This window comes from Hypanus sabinus, chromosome 3, assembly GCF_030144855.1.
Source record: "Hypanus sabinus isolate sHypSab1 chromosome 3, sHypSab1.hap1, whole genome shotgun sequence".
Taxonomy (NCBI): Eukaryota; Metazoa; Chordata; class Chondrichthyes; order Myliobatiformes; family Dasyatidae; genus Hypanus; species Hypanus sabinus.
In genome coordinates this window covers 96,541,158-96,558,988 of record NC_082708.1, presented here as the reverse complement: position 1 = coordinate 96,558,988, position 17,831 = coordinate 96,541,158, and the positions used below count along the sequence as shown (strand labels likewise).

Genomic DNA, 17,831 nt, shown 5'->3' with positions numbered 1-17,831 from the left:
AAAAAAATTTGATCTGTGCATATTTACATGTGGAATCAATTCCCATTTCATAGGTTTGTGCTCATCATTCAGGCTGAGATTTCAATAGTGTACTAAGCTTTGAGAGCAAATAAAACACTGACTTAATGGTCATATGCTCATCTTAATTCAGGCTACTAACCTTATTTCAGGTTACAGCTTTCTCATATGAACTTAAGCCTGTTATACTAAACAGCTTATTGGATTGAACATGATATGAGCAATGCAACAATGTGTGATGAAAGTCATTCAGTGAACTTGTAGATGCAAGACCAACTTCCAAATGTCGTTCAAACACGAGGAAATCTGCAGATCTTCGTCCTGACGAAGGGTCTCAGCCCGAAACGTCGACAGCGCTTCTCACTATAGATGCTGCCTGGCCTGCTGTGTTCCACCAGCATTTTGTGTGTGTTGTTCCAAATGTAGTTGTTATTTTCAGTATTTCTGCTTTTGCATAACCATGCAGTTAATTTCAGTTGTTATTTTCATTTATATTCTTTAAAAAAAGTCAGCCTGCTTCTATTTGTAAATGTACAGAATCAAAGCAAAAATGAACTATATTTTTGACTTCATACTTTTTCTACCATACTTATTAGTAAATTTTAATAAACAGATTATGTTGTATCCTTCAATTTCTGAAATTAACACTTATAGCACAATTCTTTAAAATACAAATCACATGTAATTCCAAACAAGAGAAAATCTGCAGATGCTAGAATCTTTTTTAATACTAGTTTTACTATAGGTGAACCATTTTCACTGTTAACTCAGTGACAATATAGACTGTAGCACTGTCACTGAGATAATCCTACTTTGTTTTTAATTAACGCACACAGGATCACTCTTCTTCAACACAATGCAAATATGGTAAACTTAGTACAAGTTTAAGAACATTTGTTGTTACTATTTGACTTCCAGAATGATCAGTTCCTCTATATTTGAGTCTAAATGTAGACAGCATGATAAAGCAGTTAACAGTTGATACAGCAAATTACTATCTGATTGACAGCGAAGAGGAAAGCTATGAACTATGGATCTTATCAGTTAGGAAGAAGAAATGAGAAATATTAAATTCAGCGAAGGACAAAGTAATACCATAAAACTATAAGATAATGGAGCAAAATTAGGCCATTTGGCCCATTGAGTCTGCTCTGCCATTTCATCATGGCTGAACTATTGCCCTCTCAGCCCCAATCTCTTGCCTTCTTCCCGTAACCTTTCATGCCCTGACTAACCAAGAACCTATCGACCTATGCCTTAAATATACTTAATGACTTGGCCTCCATAACTGCCAGTAGCAATGAATTCCTCAGATTGACCAAAGAAATTTCTCCTCATTTGCATTCTAAATGGATGTTCCTCTATTCTGAGGTTGTTTCCTCTGATCTTACCCGACTCCCCCAACACAGGAAAGATCCTCTTCACGTTCAAACTATCGAGGCCTTTCAACATTCAATAGGTTTCAATGAGATTTCCCTTCATTCTTCTGAATTCCAGTGAGTACAGACTCACAGCCATCAAATGCTCTCATATGATAAACCTTTCAATCTCAGAATCATTTTCTAAACCTCCTTTGAACCGTCTCCAATGTTGGCACATCCTTTCTTACATAAGGAGTCCAAACTGCTCACAATACCCCAAGTGTGGCCTCATCAGTGCCTTATAAAGCCTCAATATTACATCTTTGCTTTTATATTTTAGTCTTCTCGAAATTAATGCTAACATTGCATTACCCTTCCTCACCACATAGTCAACCTTTAGGGAATCCTGCACAAGGACTCAAGTCCCTTCACACCTCAGATTTTTGGATTATCTCTCCAATTAGAAAATAGACTACACATTTACTTCCTCTACCAAAGTGCATGACCACACAATTCCCGATACTGTATTCCATCTGCCACTTCTTTGTCCATTCTCCAAATCTGTCTGTCCTTCTTCAGGCTCTCTGATTCTTCAGAACTACTGCCTCCTCACCTATCTTTGCATTATTTTCAAACATGGCCACAAGCCATCAATTCCATCATCCAAATCACTGATATATAACATAAAAAGAAATGGTCCCAATATAGAACTCTGCAGAACACCACCAGTCAACGGCAGCCAACCAGAAAAGACTCCCTTTATTCCCATTCTTTGCCTCCTGTCAAGCAGCCAATGCTCTATCCATGCTAGTATCTTTCCTGTAGGTAGCCTCATATGTGGCACCTGGTGAAAGGCCATCTGAAAATCCAAGTACATAACATTCACCAATTGTCCTTTGTCTATCTTGCTTGTTATTTCTTCAAAGATTTTCTCTTAAGGAAACCATGTTGACTTTGGTCCATTTTATTATTTGCCTCCAGGTACACTGAAACCACATCCTTAACAATCGACTCCAACATCTTCCTAACCACCGAGATCACAGTGAGAAAGGCCTGTAATTTTCTTTCTTCTGCCTCTTTCCCTTCTTGAAGAGTGGAGTGATATTTGCAATTTTCCAGTCTTCCAGAACCATGCCAGAATCCATTGATTACTGAAAGATCAATACTAATGCCTCCACAATCTCTTCAGCACCTCTCTCAGAACCCTAGGGTGCAGACTATCTGCTCCAGCTGACTTATCTGCCATCAGACTTTTCAGCTTCCCAAGTACCTTCTCCCTAGTAATGGCAACTTCACTCATTTCTGCCCCAATAATCTCGAACTTCCATCATACTGCTAGTGATATCCACAGTGAACACGGATACAAACAACTTATTCAGTTTGTTTGTCATTTCCCTGTCCCCCACTTCTACCATTCCAGCATCATTTTCCAGTTGTCCGATTTTTACTCTCAACTCTTTTTTACACTTTATAAATCTGAAGAAACTTTTGGCATTCATTTTAATACTATTGGCCAGCATACCTTCATATTTCATCATTTCCTTCTTTATGACTTTATTAGTTGCTTTCTGTTGTTTTTAAAAGCTTCCCAAACCTCTAACTTCCCACTAATTTTTGCTCTATTATATGCTTTGGTTTTTATGTTGGTTTTGACTTGTCAGTCACGGTTGCATCTCCTCACCTTTAGAATACTTCATCTTTGGGATGTATCCATCCTGCACCTTCAGCATTTCTCCCAGAAACTCCAGCCATTGCTGTTCTGCTGTCTTCCCTGCTGGTGTCCTCTTCCAATCAATATTGGCCAGTTCATCTCTCCTACCTCTGGAATTCCTGTTCCTCCGCAGAAATATTGATACATCTGATTTTAACTTCTACCCTACTCCACTTCCTCCCTTTACCCTCTCCTTGAGCTTTTCCTCAAATTGCAGGGTGATATTATAATCACTGTCCCCTAAAGATTCCTTTACTTTAAGTTCTCTCATCAATTCACTACACCCATTCCAGAATAGCTGATCTTCTCGTGGGCTTAGCCATAGGCTACACTAAAAAACCAACTCATAGGCATTCTACAAAATCCTCCTCTTGGGATCTAGCACCAACCTGATTTTCCCAATTTACCGCCATACTGAGATCTCTCATAACTATCGTAACATTGCCCCTTTGACATGCATTTTCTATTTCCCATTGAAATACATTTGGCGAGAGGCACCAAATCACAGTATATAATAAATGGCCAAATAATGTGTAATTTGGAAGAACAAAGGGCATTGTCAAATCTACTCACAAACCTTTAAAGGTGGCACAAGTGATCACTAAGATTGTTAAAAAGGTAGACAGGTTAATCACCAATATTACCCAAGTCATAAAATAAAAGATATGCTCAAACCACAGTTTGCTTACTGGCCTCAACATGACAAGAAATATGTGTCTGAACAGCAGAAGGTGCAGCGGATATTTATGAGGACAATGCCCAGAATGAAAATATTGATATTTCTTTTCTTGAAATCTCCCATGAGTAATGCAACATTGACCCTTTGACATGCATTTTCTATCTTCCACTGTAATACATTTGGGTAGAGGCTTTGGAAAGCTAAAGCGAACGTTAATTGAGGGGTATAAGAGAAACCTATTTAACTGTAGAGAAAGGAACTATTTTCATGAAAATACTTTGATCCTCTATTTCAGGGAGTGAATAAAATCTGCAACTTGCTGCCTGAAAGTACAGTAAGAGCAGTAACCCTCATCATATATTTGAAGAGCTGTGTCCTGCCCACTATCAAACATCCAATTACATTGTTCCCATTTTATTCTCCTGCATTCCCTCAATTTTATTCAGATCTTATCACTCAGCTGTGGACTGGGGCAGCTTACATTGCTTAATTAACCTGACAACTCAGGTGTCTTTTGCAAAAAACCAGAGCACCTGGAGGAAATCTATACACTCCTAAGGGCACACATGATCAAACATGGGTTGCTGGATCTGTGAAGCAGCAGCTCTACGATTTCACCCTTAGTAAATATGTAGATTCTCTGAGATAAATACTTCTGTTCAACATCTTCGTGGTACTTTAATGGAATGTATCATCTGGCCATTTTACAACCCGACCAGTTTTCATTGTTAATTACTGTCCTATCGCTGATGATGCCTTCCCATTTTTTCTCCTTTAAAGTCAGTGCATTTACCAAGGATGTCCATATATTTTCTTTTAGAGCTGCTCTTGTTGTCTAGGGAAATGTGCTGGGGATATAAAATGTCTTTGTTTCATATCTAAGTTGTTATAAATATCTGTCTTCATTAATCTAAAATACAGTATGTATGCGAGGTTTCAAAGTTCTTTACCCTTACATTTTTGAGTCTAAATATAACCTGCATGATGAATTTACTTACACCCAGTTCCAATTCAAGCCCTGAAAGTAAAGCATGGATGTAAAGCAGCAGCAGACATTATTTTGCTAAACCATAAGGAAAGCTAGTTTGAGTACTAAGATTATTTTTCTAAAGAAAGGAATGCAAAATGCTGGAGGACCTCAGCAGGTCAGGCAGCACCTATGGAGAGGAATAAAGAGATGATGCTTTGGGCCGAGACCCATTGTCAGGATTGGAAAGGAAGAGGGAAGAAGGCAGAATAAGGTAGTGGTGGGGTGGGAGGGGGAGGAGAAGCACCACAAACTGACGTGATATGAGAGACCAGGTGAGGGAGCTGGATGAAGGAAAAGGCTGGGAGGTGATAGGTGGAAAAGGGAAAGGGCTGAAGAATGAACCAATAGGAGAGGAGAGTGGATAGTGTGAAAAAAAGGAAAGGTACCAGGCAGAGGTGATATGCAGGTGAGGAGAAGAGAATGGGTAAGAGGAGAGCCAGAATGGTGAATGGAAAAAGAGAAAAGGAGGGGGAGAAATTAACAAAATTTAGGGAGTTCAGTTTTTATGCAGTCAGGGTGGAGGCAACCCAAAAAGAATACGAGGTGTTGCTCTTTTAACCTAAGAGTAGAGGAGGTCTTGGAGTGACATGTTAGAATGGGAATGGAAAGTTGGTCTGTTGTGGACGGAGAAAAGGTGCTCGACAAAGCAGTTCCTCAATCTACGTTGGATCTTATCGATGTAGTGGTTGCTCTGAAAGCACTGGATTCAGTAGATGATCTTGACAGGCTGCAGGAGAAGTGCTGCCTCACCTAGAATTTTTGATTCAAACAAGAGGACATGAGTTGAGACTTAGGGGGCAAAAGTTTAAGGGTAACATGAGGGGGAATTTCTTTACTCAGGGAGTGGTTATTGTGTGGAATGAGCTTCTAGTAGAAGTGGTAGAGGTAGGTTTGGTATTGTAATTTAAAGCGAAATTGGATAGGTTTATGGACAGGAAAGGAATGGAGGGTTATGGGCTGAGAGCGGGTCAATGGGACTAGGTGAGAGTATGTGATTGGCACGGACTAGAAGGGCCGAGATGGCCTGTTTCCATGCTGTAATTGTTATATGGTTATATAGGACTGGTATTTTTCTAAAGTTATGACTTCAAGGAAGCTTTCTCTGCATCCATGCTGTATTCTCCTGATCTAGAAAAAATTCACCCTGACAATGGACTCCAAAAAATTAGTGCTAAATACCAAGCTACCCACTTACAGGTCTCCTCCAGTGGCCCATATATGTTAATAGAATTATAAAATACTTCCAGCACAGGAAATCAATTGGTCCATTGAAACATTGCAGCTCCCTGCAAACCAAGCCAGTCAGTTCAATTTATTTTACAATTACAACTACTTTGTCTCATTTATCTCTCCAATTCCATTTAGCAATCTTTGAAGATGTTTCTAGCCTCCTTAAGACAGTGAGTCAGATCAAAACATTTTGCTCTAAAGTTTTCCCTTTTATCATCCCTTTGTCTTCTGCCTATAAAAACTCTGAGCCAGCACGAATGGAAACAATTTTCCTAAATTAAATCCATCTAAACCAATCATGTATAAATACCTTTTCCAAATCTCTTCTCAAACTTCTTAACTCCAGTTAAAGCAATGTTAGTTTTTCAGTCTGCTTTTGCAGGATAAATCCCCCATCTCAGTATCATTTAGGTAATTTTTTTTCTGCAGCCTCTTGACAACATTCACATTCAGAACAAATCCTTGCTTCTCAGTGTCTCTTTCATGTGACTTTAGCAACTGCCAATAGCACTACAGTTGACTTGTGCAGGGTTCTATTGGACCAGACTGTTTAATTGTTATTTTCTTTTTAGTTTAACTCTCCTATGCCTGCTTGTATCTAATAACAATACCTCAGCTTATGCAATTGTTTAGTGCCCTAGTGCTTGCACTTCTTGGTATTCTCTGGAAACTTCTTGGACACTGCATTATTGGAATAATCTCTACAAATTGGAATGGAATGTAATGTCTGTTGTCTATGCTATAAGAAGAATAGAGTACATTGGCTTGCTATCTTTCTTCTTTTCTGCTCTTTGCTCTGTTCTGCTGTCAGTACCAGGCTCTTCTTTTGTTCTCTTAATGCTTAACAAAATGGTCATGATGCAATAAGTTTTGTGCCTTATTCACGACTTCCCAAAGAACTTTGGACCAAAAACATCAGAATCCAACAATTTGGCATAGTCGGCAAGGACTGTTGCGAAGATTTATGGACTCAGGAGAATCCCAGGTGAAGTGGGAAACTTCAGCACACAACATTAAAAGGAGGTAAAAGCTTCCTCTATAAATTGTCTGAGAAAACCCCCAAGTTTAAGACACCATCTGGCAGAATAAGAATGAGGAAACTACTATATGTTGCTACTCTAAAAAAAACATATTTGTAAAAATCAGACTAGTGCTGAAATTAATATCATGTTTAAATTAAATTTGTGCAAGCCAGTGGACTATGAAGAATTTTTTTCTGTTGTAACCTAGATTTAAAAAACATCTAAATTGCAATCTAGCGAGGGATTGACTGCAATCTAATATAACCTTGGTTGTAATCTGATAAAATTTCAACTGCAGTCTTATAAAGATTTCGATGCAATCCTACAAAATTTTGGCTGCAATCTAATAATATTTCAAGTTCACTGTCAAAGTGATAAAAAGATACATATAAGTGTTATACAAGATTGAATTAAGACAATGGTCAAAGTCATGAAACCTACTACAGAATCTCCAGTTATGTGTGAAAGTTAAAGGGGTAAGTAAAGAAATTAATTAACCATTTGGGAAAGAAAATTGAAGAGTGTGTTAAACTACAAAAACAGTATGATAAAAGTATAAAAAAGTCTAGGGAGCAAATTTCTGCACTAACTGAACAAGTGAAAAAAACAACACGATAAGTGTAATCGAATTGGAGGGCATTACAGAGCTAAGAAGCAAACTTAAGCAGTATAATAAAGATCAGGAAGGACTTCTAGGGGGTGGTCCAGAACCACTCTTAACATTGGAAAGTCTTCCGAGGAAGTGCTCCATCCAAGGAATGACAGCGTGGACATGACATGGACTCTACAGCGGCCTCTAGTGCATCAAGGGAGGATGACTTTGATGAAACAATAGGATTGGCAGCAATGCCATCCATGGCTTGCTCCAATAAAGACCAAGGGAGTGAAGACATGCAGGACTGAAGATGGAACCCCTGAAAGCAGACTGACAGTGGATTACTGGTTGCTAATCAATGCATTAACAAGCTAACCCCTCTAGTTGCAAATCCATCAACTATTTTCAGTGCTCTGAGACCATCACATGTGTTTACAGTTATTGATTTGGCCAATGGATTCTGGTCCGTACTATTGGAGCCTGAATTTTAGCTGTGGTTGGCTTACACAGTAGATGGTTAACAATACTGTCTATCACATGGTATTGAGACAACATTGAGGGACTTATCAGCTTTTGATTTGATTATTATAGAATATGTGGATAATGTTGTAATTGCATCCAATGCTGTAGACCAGCATGAGCATGATGTACTTTATTTGGTCAATTATCTTGAAGGGCCACAAAGCAAATCTGGACAAGGCACAATTGCAACAAGAAGAAATAACTTACTGGAATAGAAAATTTCCCAAGGTAAGTGAGAAATCACTGAGGATCTTGCAGAACCTGTTAAGTCAGTAAACACATCTAGATAGATAAATACTTTATTGATCCCAAAGAAAATTACAGTGTCACAGTGGCATTACAAGTGCACAGATATATAGATATTAGAAGAGAAGAAAGAAAAAAATTAAAAGTTACCTTAAAAATAAGATGTACAAGATTTACAAGTCAAATATTACAAGATTTCCAAGTTCACACCGATAAGACGGTTGTGCAAGAATTACTATAATATTATACAGTAATGGGTGCACATTCACACCATCCAGAAAAGAAATGACAGTAGTATTGCACAGGGTGTCTGTGATACAGGGTATGGAAAACAGAGCTAAACAGAGCTTAGAAGAAGCTCTGGTAAACAGAGGTTAATAACAGTCTAACAGGAGGGGTCATTACTTCCCCGGCTATAGGTTGACTCATTATAAAGTCTAATGGTCGAGACTAACTTCATATCATGCTCTTTGCAGCAGCACAGTTGTGCTAATCTATTATTGAAAGTGCTCCTCTGTTCAGCCAAGGTGGCACTTAGAGGGTGAGAAACATTGTCCAGAATTGCCAGGATTTTCCATAAGGTCATTTGTTCTATCACAGCCTCCAGTGTGTCCAGTTTGACTCCTATAACCATTCTAATCAGTTTATTGAGCCCGTTGGCACCACCTGTGTTGGTATTATTGCCCCAGCACACCACTGCATAGAAGACCGTACTGGTGACAACAGGCTGGTAGAACATGGGAAAGAGAGGCCTGCATATTCCAAAGGACCTCAGTCTCCTCAGGAAGTAGAGGCAACTCTACCCCCCCCCCCCACTTCAATAATTTCTCAGTTTGTGTAACTACAACAGAAGATGGGTCAAATCATATGCTGAAATTGCCCGAACAATCTGCTGTAGGGCAGTAAGTGCTCAGATGACCATGACTTTAATGAAGAACAATTGAAAGGTGGCATTGTGTACTGCACCTGCATTAAGAATCCCTTTACAGGTAAACTACTTACCTTGTTTGTCAATGAGAAACACATAATGGCAGTCTTAACTCAAGAACAAGGAGACCAACAGCATCCTGTTGGTCATCACTCTGCCAAAGATATGATTCTATACACTGATGTCTCCTCAACTATTTAGAGATGAATTTGAATAGATGGATGGTGTCAGGAAATGTAGAGGAGGCTTGATCCAAAAGCAGAGCAGCAGAGACAATTCAGCAGTAAATTGCAAAATAACAAGCCACAAAAGATGAGCCACGAAACAAGGGAGTAGAGATACCTAACACGGCCAGATAATTGAAGACTTGGAGCAACTGGTTGAGGCTGCTGGTTCATCTGAGTGAACAAGGATTGTGAATGAGAGCTGGTGATGAGTTGGAAATGAGTGGCAGATGACTCTTGTTAGTCGGGTGGAGACTGAGAGGTGCAAGCCTGACAGGACCCACCCCCACAGCCTACATGGAATGGCCCAGAGTGATCCGGATGGGTCCGGTGGAATTTCTCGATGAGCGATGGATCCAAGATGAAACTGGAAGGCACCCAAGATCACTACACCCCATCCATGACGACGTGAATCCATCAACTGGTGAACTGTCTGCAGTGGACCACTTTACACCATCCTTGGTTTCAAATGTGCAGGCTCAGGTGGTCTATGGATAATAGGCCCAAGGCAGGACACGTAGAATGTAGGTGTGATCCTGACAGCTACTGGTTGGAGGAATTGGATTGGGCACATTGAGGGCAGGCAGCGACAAACTGATATATACATCTGCCGGCATATACATGTGGTTGTCAGATGGGTCATCCAAAGCATGTTATAGGGCCTGGTGGATCTGGCTCTCAAGGTCACAGATAATCAGTGTCCGGATCTGGGAAAACGGAATGATGGGCTAAGGGTCAGTCTCTGTTTCAGCTGTGTCAAACTGTCATGGCAGGCTATATTCCCTCTAAGCTGTGCGTGTATGCACCGCACACACATTTTTCAACCAGAGCACAAAGGAAATTAATGTGCACACAAAAGGTTAGTTACCTAAAATAATGTAGTAATTAATAATTATACTTATTGAAAATTATCTTTTAGCTAAATGTTTCTGTTAACTCGTTAGTCAGTTTTTCAAATACCACAATGCACGTCACTAATTTATGTCACCTCACCTTTCCTGTTCCGGTTTGTACAGCTGCATCACGGCGGCAGCCATCTTTGGCGATGTGTTCATATTGTAAAGTTTACAAAGATCTGTTTCAAATCCTGTAGAAAATCCTAAGTTTTTATTGAAAAAAATATTGATTCACTATGTCCAATTCAAAAGAAGCGAAGGGCGTGAAGCGCAAAAGAATTGCAAATTTGTTTAAAGTTGAATGGCTTAACAAAATAGTAGAAACTGCTATTCCGAAGGCTCATGAAGTCATGAATGTTCAGCTATGAGAAATATTTATGTATGATTCAGAAACTGGAGTTATCTGTTTGTCGTGATGAGAAAGTTGCTAGAGAATTTGTTAGTGGAAAGAAGTGGGATATTTGGAAGCTTGACTTTTTGAAGCATCATTTGGCAAGTAAATCGCATTTGGATGGTGTACAAAAGCTCAGGCAACAGAACCCGTCATTACCGCTACACATGTTATGGTTGAGTGCAGATGAGCAACAGCAAAAACGATCAAACCCAGAGGAGATCAAAGTCCTTATCGACAGTGCGTTGTTAGCTGTTATAATGAATAATGCTTTACATTCAGTTCAACACCTTAAGATAAGATAGCAGTATCTAGGAGACAATGTTTCCTGGAGTGACAAAGTTAAAGCTTTGCTAGGCCAACAACATGAAATGTCACAGTAGATACAAGTTCGCTGTTGACTTTTATAAATATTCGCTGTGTTCATTTAGAAGAAAGGTTTCCTGAAGATGAGGCACAAGAATAGTCAGTTTTTGATTTCTCCGCAATACAGTTTGTGACTTCACATTTGGTGATGAACATGTTAATGCTGTATGTCTAAAATATCATGATTTTATAGCTGAAAATACTGTAATACTTAGACAGTTTAATGATTTCACATTTTCTGTGCATGAAAAAATTAAATCCAAATTGATTACAAACTTTGCTCAAATGGTGGCATTTGTACTTCAAAATGAAGTTTTGCGACCTTGCACAGTTGATGGACATTGGGGGAACCTTTCTTGCGTCTAGTGCGGACTGTGAACGAGGTTTTAGTCTAATGAATCAACTCAAAAACAAGCTGAAAAACCATTTAGGTGAATGTCATTTGGACATGTTAATGAGAATCAAAAGCTATCAATTGGATGGAAGTTCTATTAGTCTAGATAGAATTTACAAAGAATGGGTGAATGCCAAAGACAAGAGAGAAAAAATAACTGAGTGACTTAAATATGTACGTTAGTTATTGTATTGTTATTCTGTGCAGTTTTATGTCAAATATTTTGTAAACCTACATTAACTGTGCCATGTGTGCATTCAGTGCGCACACTGATTACTAAAAATTAGAGGGAACATTACAGGCAGGGTGTCCGCCTCAGTATTCTTGGGGTTGGGTCAGTAGGAGGTGAAGAAGTTTAATTACTTGAAGAAAGGAACCCAGCGAGCCTGACGTGGGTTGAGTTGGCAGGTCAGGAATAAAGAGAGAAACTATGAGGTGCAGTAGAAGGATAACAAGTTTACCACTTATTACCAGTGGGAATCAATTAAAGTTAGGAGGTTACCTTTAGTTATAAGAAGCATTGGTGAGACCACATCTGTGTTGGTTAACTTATTTAAGGATGGATGTAAATGCATTGCAAAGGTTCACTAGACTAATGTATAGAAAGAACATTATGAGGAAAGGTTGCACAGGCACATATCTGCCGGAGTTTACAATAGTAACAATACAATTAAAACCTTTGAGATCCTGAAGTGTTAAGGATGTTTTCTAAGGTGGAAGAATCTAGAATTAAAGGTCACTGTTTAAAAATAAAAGACAGAGATAAGGCAACAATATTTTTTCTCAGTAAATGTAAGGAATTCCCTTCCTCAAAGTGCAGTGGAAGCCGAGTCTTGAAATATTTTTAATGCAGAAGCAGGTAGATTGGATATAAGCAAGAGAATGAAAGGAATTGAGTTACAGGAGCCTGCAGACACACACTTAAGAACAGTTTCGTCCATCCAACCATCATCAGGTTTTTGAAGGGTACATGAATACTAGTTTGTGATTTCTTTCACATTATTTTTTCTTGTAAGTGTCTTGCACTGTACTGATGCTACAAAACAACAAATTTCAAGGGATATGTCAGAGATAATAAACTTGATTTTGAAACTGATCTACTTTTCTGTTTAATATCATGACTGATATGATGCAATTTGCCTGTACTTCACTTTCTCTGTTAACACCTTATTCTGCACTCTTTTGTTTACCTTGTACTATCTGTCTGCACTGTTGTAATGAATTATCTGTATAGATAATATGCAAATCATGTTTTTCCTCGACCTCAGTACATGTGACAACAATAAACCAATTTCCAACCCACTTACTAGATTTAGAATCACATGATCTTATTGAATACCAAAACATTCTTTAGGAGCCACAAGGCCTTCTCTAATCCTAATTCAGATGTTTGTATAACCCAATTAAAATAAATGATTTAAAACTTTATGTATTTATTTTATTTAGAGATACAGCATAGAACAGGGCCTACTGGCCTAACGAGCCACATCACCCAGCAACTCACCTATTTAACCTTAGCCTAATCACAGGACAATTTACAACAACTGTTCCAATTTTGTTCAAATTTTGTGTGGGGGAGGGATTTGGAGGTTGATGATAGTGCTGCTGTTCTTTCTTTCCTTGGTTTTGTGGCTTTCTGAAGAAGTATTTCACAGTTGTATACTTCGATAATAAATGAACCTTTGATTAAGTAACCTACTAATCAGTATGTCTTTGGAATATGCAAGGGAACTGGAGCACCCAGAGGAAATCCACATGCTTATGGGAAAGAGTAGAGACTTCTTACAGACAGTGTTGGAATGAAACTCTGACCTCCAAGACCCCAAGCTGTAATAGTGGTGTGCTAGCTGCTACGCTACCACGATGCCTAAATACATACCTATGTATTGATGACCTATTTCTCACATTCACTCTTGAGCACAGCAATATTCCAACCAATTACTACTTAGAGCCAAAGAAAATTTGGGGCCTCATCACGTTAGCCATGCTTGGGACAAACACAGTGCTTGTAAAATAACTGACAAAATGAGGCAATGGAACGCAATCCTTTCAATGACATCAGGAATTGCTCAGTGTATATTATTATTATTTCCTATATATGTGAAATATGGTCTGCAGTGAGGAATGGATTGCACTGCAACTTATTTATGATATTTTCACTTTCCTTTTCTGAAAGATATTGAAGCCTCTGTTCAAAGGAAATTAAACTCAGCTTACATCTTTCTGTGTAAATTCAGCCATAATGACAAAAGGTGACATCCTTCAGCAGGTCTTTCCTGTTACAGTCAGCCCTCTTTATCCGCAAATTCCACATCCGTGAATTCAACCAACCGCAAATCGAGAAAACCCAGAAGTGCTCTTCCAGCAATTGTTGTTCGAGCATGTAGACTTTTTTTCTTATCATTATTCCCTAAACAATGCAGTATAACAACTATTTTACATAGCATTTACATTGTATTAGCTGTTATAGGTAATCTAGAGATGATTTAAAGTATATGGGAGGATGTGCGTGGGTTATCATGGATCGGGATCGTAAAAAATCCATAGTTCTCTTACTAAGCAAGTCGGAACAGGTACATCCGGTATTATTTAGCGTCAGTTAGGCAAATGTTTGTCTTAGAATTAAGAACGTATGTTTCAGCGCCGGCCTCAGAAAGTTCCCGAGTTCGATCTAGTGACCAATCGCTATCGAGTGCTCTCTCCACCGTGCTGGGTTGATATGGAGGATCAAAAACCCAAAACCCAATAATTAAACCACAGCGTTGCTTAGTGATAATTGTAGCTTTCATCGGGGCAGGGCCTTTCACAGCTCCATTAAAATTGTTCCAATCGTTGACTAACTGTAGCCTAACGTGTTTCCAATGACCACCGGCGTTTCACCACTTTCCGAATGCTTTATTACTTCCACCTTATTTTCAATCGCGATCGTGATTATTTTCATGAACAGAAACACCGCGGATTCAGAGTTACGCCAGGTCCTAATGCCCACCGGTCTGAACATGTTAAATAAAGTCAGGGGTTCCTCTGGGTCCTAAAGACCACCTCACTGATTCAGGTTAAATAAGGGACTTGAGCATCTGCGATTTTTGGTATCCGCGGGGGTCTTGGAACCAATCCCCCCCGGATAAGGAGGGCCAACTGTACATGCAAAAATGCAATAAATGTGAAAATCAAGTTGACATTAATTGTTCTCCTGGTCTGAAAAGCAGCAACTTCAGCGTGAACTTCTCATGGACTAGGCCTGGGTATATCAATGTACCAGTCCATTCTCTAACAATACCAGAGCATTGCTGTTGAAGTCACAATGGCAGAAAAGCAGAGAATATAGATATTTTAATGACTACTTGAAATGTTTCATTTCTTAATGCTGACATTTTTTATAAGCTAAAAAAGACCATAAATAGCAAATTACCTCAGCTTGTGCTGGATAGAGTAGTCGAGGAGGCTATGAAAAGAAAAATACATGTGTTAATTCTTAAAAACTATTACTGGACATAGAGCACACAGACATATAGTCAGCAGGAGTGTTACAGCACATAATTGAAATAACTAAACACGCTGCTTTTTGTCAAATCCTCAATGAAGTGCAGAAATAGAAAGAACAAAGGAATTGGTGTAAACTGCTCTCAGATGGAAATGTGAATAAAATGAACTTAGTTAAAGAACATGAGTTGCTGGTGGGAGCTATGTACCTGAGCAAGAAGCAGGTTAATGAAAGGCAATCTCTAGCCTGAGGCTGGTGGCAGTGTCACCGACAGGACAAGGAATCTAGGAATGTTGTTAAACAGAAGACCCCATCAAAGCAAAAGGATGTCAGCAACAAAGTGTTATAGAAGTTACGGGGATGATTTTCAACATATAAAAACGACATCCCAAAGGAAATAATAAGTTGTGCAAATTTCAATACTTCGTGCTTGTTGAACTAAATGACCAGAGTGTGTAATAAATCTTAATATTTTATCTGATGAATAATATGCATTGTGCAAATGGATGATATTGCATGAAGAAAACATGAAAGGGAAATGTACCAGGAAGAGCATCTCAATAGAAGGGACTTCAGAAAAAATGAGCAAACACCTTAAACATGGATAAAATGAGTGTTATAGATAAAAAATTGTAGCAAATACATTTTCTCTAATCCAGTTTCTAGTCTACAAGATGTGTGGATTCTGAAAACCTGCTGTAATACCTTTCCAGCTCTTCAAATAATCATTTCCTGGAATCTGCAGCTACCATCTAGGACCAGGAAAAGGTGCCATCGGATCTCTGAGCTCACAGAGGTGCTCATCCCAGTGTTCCTTCATGTCACAGTGAGGCAGCTGCCTGTGCCCATATGTGTTTCTGCACAGCTCTTGGGTGTCAAGAGGGCCTTCTCGTTGTTTCTATTTGTCACTGATGATCTGACACTTGGAAATAGCCAACTTAAAAATGAATAGGTTGTGGTTGATACACCAGTAATAGCTATGTAATTTCCTGTCATTTGCCTCTCTCCTTTCTTAAAGAGTGGAGTAACATTTGTAATTTTCCAGTCCTCGGGGACCATTCCAGAATTGAAACATTGTTGCTTATTGCAGAGTCTGTGGCTGCAGATTTCAGCTGCAGTAGTTCTCAATGGCAATATTTGATGATTGCCTTGAGAGTTCCACATAAAAGAAGTCAATCCTTGAGGCCATCTTCAGAACCAGGGCATTGGGGGTGGAGTGGAGGGGAACAAAAAGGTGTTATGAAATGTCCCCAGCAAGTTGGACTAAAGAGAACACAAAGATAATTTTGCATATAATAAAACAGAGGGAATCCATGCCTGCAGTGAGAGAAGGCTGGCGAAGTACTAAACAAGTACCTTCTATTGGCATTGACTAAGCAGAAATACATGGAGAATAGTGTGATCAATGCCAGAGTATTTTGAAATCAAGCAGATGTTGTTGGACCTCCTAAAGAGTACCAAGGTGGATAAATCCCAAAGGCTTTATGGGACCTATCCCAGGTTATTGAGTGATGCTAGAGAGGAGATTGCTTAGGCCCTGATGAAGGCCTCTGAATCCTCCAACCACAGAGAGTAGCCAGTGCTGCTCCTCTGTTCAAGAAAGGCAACAGGGCAATCCAGGAAATTATCAGCTAGCAGGCCCCACACCAGTAATAGGGAAGCCACTGGAGAGGATTCCTAGGGACAAGATGTACTCAGACTTGGAAGAACAGGGCCTAACTAGAGACATTCCACATGGTCCCATAAACTCGACTGAGCCCTACGAGTTGGCTACCAACGTGAACCAGTAGTTTGAATTCAGAATTGGCTTGCCCACAGATGACTGAGGTTAGAGGCGGAAGGATGCCATTCCAGCTGAAAGCCTATGATTCATGGTGTTCCACAGTGATCAGTGCCAGGATGTCTGCAGTTTGTGATCTGAATAAATGATGTGGACGAAGATGGTGACAGGCGGGCTACTAAGTTTGCAGTCAGTGAAGAATATTGTCAAAGGATGCAGCAGGATATTGATCAGTTATAGTCATGTATGGAATCCAATCTGGGCAAGGTTGAGGGGTGGCACCTTGAGAGGTCACACGTAAGGGGAAAGTATACAACCAATGGCACTGTCCCTAACAACATTGACGTACAGAACAATCCAAAGCCCATGTCCCCTGAAAGTAGCAATGCAAGTAGAGCGGCCATGAAGGCAAGAAGCACACTGCTTGCTTCATTGACTGTGCACAATTCCTACTGATGGTTATTCTCAGGGCAAACTGTTTAATGAATCACTGGTTCCTGCTTAACCAGAAATGCAACTTCATGAAGGACAGTTTACCACAAGTAAGTGAGACACTCTAGTTTCCTCAGCTGCGCAGGTCTAGGGAAGTCAATCTACTACTACTGGGGAAGCATAGGGGCTTCTGGACTCAATGGGGGCTCACTCTCCAAAGGGTTTCCCATCGTTCACACTTCCGCCTGAAGCATTCTTCTTCACCACGGTTATAAAAGACAAAACCAGCTTCTTATGGGGCTTGCCTCCCAATCCACTGCTTCGTATGGGGGGCACACCCACTGATAACAACTGGGATATCTCAGTTCTCAAATCTGCCACGATCTCCTTTACCACTCCCCTGGGTGGGCTATCCATGGTCACTTCAACACAGGGGGCTACTACTGAGGACTGTACCCTGCTGACAGAGCCCTACCCGTGCCTCCGATGCATTCTCCTCCTCTCGTACTTCTCTGATCTTCT

The 17,831-nt window shown here is 39.7% G+C and overlaps 1 protein-coding gene across 1 annotated transcript in view; it reads right to left on the bottom strand.

The window, feature by feature from the left end:
• The window catches only part of ablim2 (actin binding LIM protein family, member 2), a 293,837-nt gene that overhangs the window by 61,188 nt on the left and 214,818 nt on the right, over positions 1 to 17,831 (bottom strand). The window contains exon 11 of the mRNA XM_059964839.1: positions 15,026 to 15,058. Coding sequence (XP_059820822.1) covers positions 15,026 to 15,058 — 33 coding nt within the window. The remainder of the gene's footprint in view (positions 1 to 15,025; positions 15,059 to 17,831) is intronic.